The 7,149-nt window shown below is 46.8% G+C and overlaps 1 protein-coding gene across 1 annotated transcript; it reads left to right on the top strand.

Moving 5' to 3' along the window:
• Positions 1–508: 508 nt before the first annotated feature.
• On the top strand, positions 509–6,703 carry LOC112079094 (protein naked cuticle homolog 1-like). The gene is made up of 3 exons (XM_024145136.2): positions 509–614; positions 792–952; positions 1,496–6,703. The coding sequence occupies exons 1-3, from the start codon at positions 535–537 to the stop codon at positions 2,032–2,034; spliced, it is 780 nt and encodes a 259-aa protein (XP_024000904.1). The 5' UTR covers positions 509–534; the 3' UTR covers positions 2,035–6,703.
• The last annotated feature ends 446 nt before the right edge of the window (positions 6,704–7,149 follow it).

Here is a 7,149-nt window from a genome sequence, read left to right as displayed (position 1 = left end):
GAGATGGTTTGGGATGAGTTGGAGTGCAGAGTGAAGGAAAAGCAGCCAACAAGTGCTCAGCATATGCAGGAACTCCTTCAAGACTGTTGGAAAAGCATTCCAGGTGAAGCTGGTTGAGAGAATGCCAGGGATGTGCAAAGCTGTCATCAAGGAAAAGGGTTGCTACTTTGAAGAATCTCAAATATATTTTGATTTGTTTAACACTTTTTTGGTTACTACATGATTCCATATGTGTTATTTCATAGTTTTGATGTCTTCACTATTATTCTACAATGTAGAAAATAGTACAAATAAAGAAAAACCCTTTAATGAGTAGATGTGTCCAAACTTTTGACTGGTACTGTATATATTCTTTGTCTTATATGAGGCCTGGAGTAAATAAATGATACATTGTTGTTTTTTCTCTTTTATAGATCTTCAAAGTAAAAGACTGTGAACAAAGGTTTCTTTCTTCTGAGAGAAATAGACATGCATGCATGCGTGTGTGTGTGTGGCTGCTCTTTTTGATAATGTCCTGCTCACTCTCTCACAGACATGCCCCACCCCAGAACCAAGACTGACAAGTGCATTGAAGACCTTAAAAGTGTGGAGAAGAAGTCTCGATCCCTCCTCAGGTAACATATGTTCTATAGCCTGCATCAATGTTTTACAAGACAATAATGTATATCTGTGCATTTTTGACACTAATAACATTTATTTTGACACCAACAGAATGTATGTTTTGCAATGCATCTTAGAGAGCTAAAATACTGCTTCAAGCTGTTGTAAAGTCCCATCTCTCTCCCCTCCAGGCGCCATCACAGTGACCACCACACTATCCAGCACCAGGTTCTGACCCAGCAGGGTCAGAGTCGGGGCTGCCAGCGCCACTGTGTGGATGAGAACCTGGAGCGCAGGAACCACTACCTAGACCTGGCCGGCATCGAGAATTACACATCCCGCTTTGGAGCAGGTGAGCTGGCCCAGGTGGGCTGGTCCGGGGGGGTAGAAAGCCAGAAGATTGAGGGGGGCTAGAGCCGGGGGCGATGGTGGAGAGATTGGAGACTAGAGGCACTGACCGATCACAGCACCCGGGTACTTTGAAGCTGTGTCCAGATAAAGAGAGGCCTTCATTACCCCAGCACCTGCTTGGAGGCAGGCATGTAGGTCTGGCCAGTAAAACATCTGGACCCACCAGGGCACAATACGATATGTCTTCAGGGGCCAGGTCTCATCATGAAGTGAATTAAATTCTGTTTAATATGGGTCTGCTTTTGTTTAAATGTCTGTGTTGACGGGAGGATTTTTGTAGTGTGACACCCTCTAGTTCAAAGCAGAAAAAGACTCTTTGTCCCGTGAAAAAAAGAAAGCAGAAAAAATGGAAAAAGGCATTAAAATAGTATTGGAACTAGTAATATTAACGTTTATGAGTTCTCAGTCTTTCAATGAAGTTAGTGATGTATCAATTGACCCATCATGGGTTATTTATCCTGACCTGTATTTCTCCCCTCTCCAGCCCCCACCACAGAGCCTGTGAAAGCAGAGCCACAGACCCGACCATCGAACCAGACCAGGTCTCGCTCTCATGAACCAGAGAACGGCCACACCTACTCCCACCACCATCGATCACAGGTGGCCATGGAGAGCAGCACCGCCCCAGGCCCTGACACCCTTTGTCCCCCACGACCGAGTAAAGACTCAGGTAAACACGCCCTGCGCTCCCCCAAGACCCACAGCCGGATGCACCCCACACAGACCACCACGGGCAGGGTGATGAGGAGCAGAGGGGCCCCACCTCCCCCGGCCCTACCCAGCCAAGCCCCCCCTCACCAGTCCTCAGCCCCCTACCGCAGGCACAAGCAGAGGGCCAAGGAGGGCCAACAGCAGTACCGGGCCCTGGGGGCTCCAGTGGGGTCTGTGGTGGAGAAGGAGCAGGTGAGGGTCCTACCCAGTGTGCTCCTCTATGAAGGAGGGCTGGCCCAGATGGTTCAGAGGCACGAGCATCATCACCACCATGAACACCACCACCACTACCACCACTTCTACCAGTCCTGAGSCAGCCAGCCAGCCAGCTCCCTGCCCTGCTGCCCCCGGCCCCAGAGCACCTTCTCACAGCCCCACCTCAACCTGGCTCCACTGCCAGGCCAGTAGACTCTACAGACAGACAGGCCCCTCCCACACAGCACAGCAACAGCACAGCCAGAACTTTGTCACTGTCAGGGGGAGTTGGGTCTTGCATGGCCCCGTGGACTAAGAGGACAGGACATCAAGAGGAGTTGGACAGACAAGGGGAGGTGCAGGGTGAAGAGGGTTATTATGGGGTTGTCCAGGCATGAAGAGTCCCTGTGAGGCAGCGGGACAGTGTCTTGGTCTTCAGGCGTGCCAGGAACCAGGAGCAGGACAGGGCAGAGGGATGTAACAGGGGAGCCTGAGAGGAACAGAAGGAGATAAGAGACTTGGCTGTAATCTTTCAGAGGAGTCCTCTCATCCCTCTCTGTCTGTCTGGTTCTCTGAAACCCTTTACTCTGATGGACTAGCTGACTTCACGAAGCCATACTGGCACTGCCATCCTCACAGACCTCTATGTTTTGGGGAAGGGGAATCGGCGGTGAAGGGCTGGTTTGGATGGAAAGACTGATGTAAAAAGATAAAATATATGATGCTCAGTGTCCAGTGAGTTTGTGTTCGAGAGAGAGCGAGAGAGTGAGTGTGTGTGCGTGCGAAAGAGAAAAATGTGTACATTTGTGTGTATGAATATACAATGTGTGTGTGTGTGTGTGTGTGTGTGTGTGAGCATGTGTGCATTGGTTCATATGAGTGTGTGGTGTATGGTGTCTGGGTGTATGGTGTCTGTGTGCATGTATTACCTGTCTGCTGTGACACTCCTGTCGCCACTGAAAACCACTTGAAAAGCACTTGTGGGTGCAGTTGCATTGGAGACACTTTGGGCTGTCAGAACAGAGGACTGACAGGCATCGGCTGGATATGATGAAGACAAGATCATCCAGCTCCTGAATCTCACATGCAATACAGGACCCTCCCTGAGAGAACAATGTTGAAATGTTCAGTGAGAATAGAAGACTGTAATCAGCTGCTACCTCTAGTGTTATTAATGGAATTGTTGGTGTTATTATTATTGTTATTAATCAGATGCTATTTTTCAGTTACATTTTGTTCTATTTTTTAAAGATGACACAATCTGCAGTAATATAGTGTTGAAACGTTCCTACATGTTTTACCTACATATTGTATGTACATATATTATCAACATTATACGCTTTATTTATAATGTGACGTTTGTTGATACAATCTACATTTATTTCTCACTCAACCCCATTTTCCCGATGTACCCTCTTGAAAGACCACTATGTATACAATTTAGACCATCAAAGATACAACTCTGACTCCCTCTAATATCACCACCTAATATCACCARACACAGTTCTTTCACACAAATGGTCAGTGTACACCTTCTCAAGTACATCTCTGCCTTCTGAACAGTGTCTGTCTAATCGTTGTGGTTAGCAGTTCACAGTAAGGCTCTTTCTCAATAAGTATGTGGTGGTTGACAATCCACAGCAGTCCCATGATCCTCCAGGTCTGATCATAACACATGACCCTAACCGCTGTCCCCTCATGAGGCATCCCCCTGTCCCCAGCTGTCAGCACCTGTTTCACCAGGCCGCCATGTGTCCCCAGCACTCAGGCAACAAGGCTTCTCTTTATGACGCTGGCTGGACCCGGGGTGGAGGCTCTCAGCTGTCTGTCTCATTCCTCTGGTGCTAGGTGACACCAGGCCCTGCCCGCAGGCTCCACCAGGACCATAACTCACCCTGCTGAAGGCCTGCTGTCGGGCAGGCAGCTCCAACCACACAGGACCTCTCAGATCTTCTCCCACCCTAGGTGAACCATCAGAGCCCTTACAACCACCACTGTTTAGGACAGTTCACTACGGTATGCCTGCATCTGGGTCCAGGAGCTCCTGACCGAGTATCATCTGGTCAGGGTAAAGAGGATAATACTGTAATCAGCAATGTTCCCTCTATTTTTTTTCATCACTGAGCAAATTTTAGGTCTGCTGAGTGCAAACTTGAACATTGTGAAAATTCGGTGCAACTTACGAAGTGCGTTTAATGTGAACACTGAGGCTGTACCCGCTAGGGTACACCTTTAACAGTGGTCAAGTAGGCTACTGTGGCTATTTGATAATAATGTAGGCCTTCTTGACTGGCCAACCATCAAAAACAATGGAGACAATTCATGCCATAATATGTTAACATGGAATAGCTGTTCTATCGTTCAGCCTACAGTAGCAGACAATGTGTGGTGTTCAATGTAGGCCTACATTCTATGAGACTTTTGAAAAGTACATGCAGGGCTTGACAATAACCTGTTTATCCACTTGTCCTTCAGACAAGGAGGTGATTGAAAATGTTGTGTTTGATGCAAGAATCCACTTTATAAAATGAAAAGCATCATTATTCACATACCATTATTACAGAGAATCAGGCAAAATATTCTACCCTCTGCCTATTGGCTACACTGCCCCTTTAAGATAAATATACAATTTACCTGACTTGCTTTTCAAAGATGTCTAGAAATGCACACGTTTTGTGCTCTTGTAGGAAGCAATTACTCCCCCATTGCTGACTACAAATGATCTATAACTGGGCTAATAACTGACTAACTAGCGAATGATATGAACACAGGTACACATGTCGCTACATGTAGCTCTGGCTTTGATCCCAAAACAAACTCATCTACTCACCACCACTCATGCTGTATAAACAGTTCAAAGTGAATGGCACAGATCCATATATGGCAATGGTCTATTTGCATATAGGCCTACTGCAGCTCTGATTGGTTATGGTCCACTGGTCTGTGTAGAGTACGGCCTATGTTGTGCTTGTCAATGCAATACAATTCTACTCCGATGCGTTCTTCCTACAACAAATCTCTTGCATGGTTTTGTTTCGGTATGTTGCATTGAAAGTGGCTAATATTGCATTGATTGGATCACAATTCCCACAGTAAAGGGAAATGTTGATCGTGTTAACTAATGGGGAAAACTCTAGAAAGTTTGCTTCTCTTTGCGGGCTGATATTTCTTCTGCATGGCAGTCCTGGTCTCTCGCGCATCTTAGAGGGAACATTGGTAGTCAGTATGAGCTAATATACCTCGCTACTGGCTATGCGTTTTTAGCAGGTGTGAAGAGTTCACGAATGCCCCTACAGGCGTGTTAAACCTCACACCAGGTGTGTGGACATCAAAGCCAACTTTCCACTCTGGGTCATGTATAGGTTTAGAGCTTTTACTACAAGTTTCCGTTAGTGTGTGTTTTGGGTCAGTTGAGGGAATCTGGTACATTCCAGGCTTGTCCTGAGCTCCAGTGCTGCGCTCCCTCACACAGCTGCAGGCTGTGCATTAGCAGAGGCACCAGTCAGGRTGGCCTCACCACAGGACACAGTCACCCACCTCAGCCACCCCCAAGGGGAACGCAGCTGCACCCCATTCCACAGCCCCTCTCTCCCCTAGAACGCTGCCGGTCTGCGATCTGCTTGGCGCTAGCATCTGTCTGGATTAGCATGGCAGCACCCCATCTGACAGGGCCCATCGCAATACTATAACTCATGTTGTAGTCTTCACACCACGGCAACACCACAGCTAAACAGTACAGGTGTTGATACTAGCACATGCCCATAGGATAGACATGCTTAAGGTGGAAATGGCTTGTGCTGCATTGGGGACTATATCAAGCCAGAGAGAGGCAGAGGGCCCGCGTCTCCCTTCATGGTGGTCCTCATTAGGCGTGTGTGTGTGTGTGTGTGAAGGTGTCTGTAGTGATCCCCTCAGACAGACACCATGGCTAATAGGCAGGGATCTGCTTGGGTTCTCATCCTCAGTTAAACTTACAATCCCTCCACCATCTTCCCCCAACACTACAGACACTAGATGAATGGTGCCATGTGCCTCTAGAGTACTGTGGTATTAGTGGGGCAGCCACTGGAACAGATATCTCTGTGGTGCGTTTGAAATGCAGCCCTATTCCCTATATGATGTACAACTTTTGACCAGGGCCCAGGGTTTCTGGTCAAAAGTAGTGCACTGTGCCTCTTTAAAGGGACACTCCAGCTTCACCGGCATCTAAAGTTCTGCTCCAGAATGCTCCACTGTATCTTCTCCATCTGTAAATTATTTCAATTTCGGTATTTACAGACAAAACTGAATTAAATTTTCTCACTGTATTCCACCACTAAGTTATGTTTTGTAAAATGAATGTATCTACATGTTAAACTAATGTAAATAGTATATGGACTGCAGAAAGGTTATACCAGTATCGTGTAGAAGGAATAAACGTATTTATAATAATTGAATGACTGAGCAAATATACAGTATTTTTGCCAAGCTATCACACTTGCCTACTATTTTGTCACTTCTCTACAGTATCCGCTGTGCCGATCAGTGCTAGCAGGGAAGGATAGTTGTCTCTTTCTCGCACTTCCTTCACTTCTTCTTGGTGATTGTTGTAAATGAAACATGTCTAGCACTTGCTGTTCAGTTCCTCAATAGCAGACCAGACCCTTTCTCTCTTTTCACTAATGGCTTTTTCATGACTTTGTTTAGTTTATATAGACGGTTTTTGATTAATTGCTTTATTTATTTGATAGCAGAACTGTGCCAAGGGAGATACCCTTTCATTAAAGTATGAACCTGTTCCCTAAAATACGTCTGCTGACTCCTCTTTGTGTGGCTTTGTGCTGTGCGTATTTGTGTTGGACGTATATGGATGAGGGAGGGAGTGTGTGTGTGATCTAAAACACTGCAGGTCGTCTATCTGTGTGTCTTGGAATCTGTTTCTGCAGGACCTCTGCCCGTGGTGTTTTTTATGCATACATTTCCTCATTGTGGTGTTTGTGCATTTAGATTTTTTTCGGGCTGTTTTATCCGCTTGTGTGTGTTTTGATGTGCCATGTATGTGTTTGTTTGATGTGGCTGTATGTGGGAACATGTGGGGATGAGGGAGTCAGAGGACAGGGGAGAGGGGAAGGGGGGGGGGGATCCTTTCCATCCCACCCCATGGAGCCTCGGTGGGCTCCCAAATCTGGCTGGCAACAGCTGCCCGCCATGCCACGCTCTCTACATGCACACCCTTTGATATGCAGCTTAAGC

The sequence above is a fragment of the Salvelinus sp. IW2-2015 genome, unplaced genomic scaffold (genome assembly GCF_002910315.2).
Source record: "Salvelinus sp. IW2-2015 unplaced genomic scaffold, ASM291031v2 Un_scaffold6895, whole genome shotgun sequence".
Classification (NCBI taxonomy): domain Eukaryota; kingdom Metazoa; phylum Chordata; class Actinopteri; order Salmoniformes; family Salmonidae; genus Salvelinus; species Salvelinus sp. IW2-2015.
The sequence above is the reverse complement of the archived record's forward strand: the minus strand, read 5'-3'. Positions and strand labels throughout refer to the sequence as shown.

Coding starts and splice junctions, on each gene's coding strand:
- LOC112079094 (XM_024145136.2), top strand. CDS start 535: ATGCCCCACCCCAGAACCAAGACTGACAAGTGCATTGAAGACCTTAAA. Junction 615..791: donor AAGTCTCGATCCCTCCTCAG/GTAACATATGTT, acceptor TCTCCCCTCCAG/GCGCCATCACAGTGACCACC. Junction 953..1,495: donor CACATCCCGCTTTGGAGCAG/GTGAGCTGGCCC, acceptor TCCCCTCTCCAG/CCCCCACCACAGAGCCTGTG.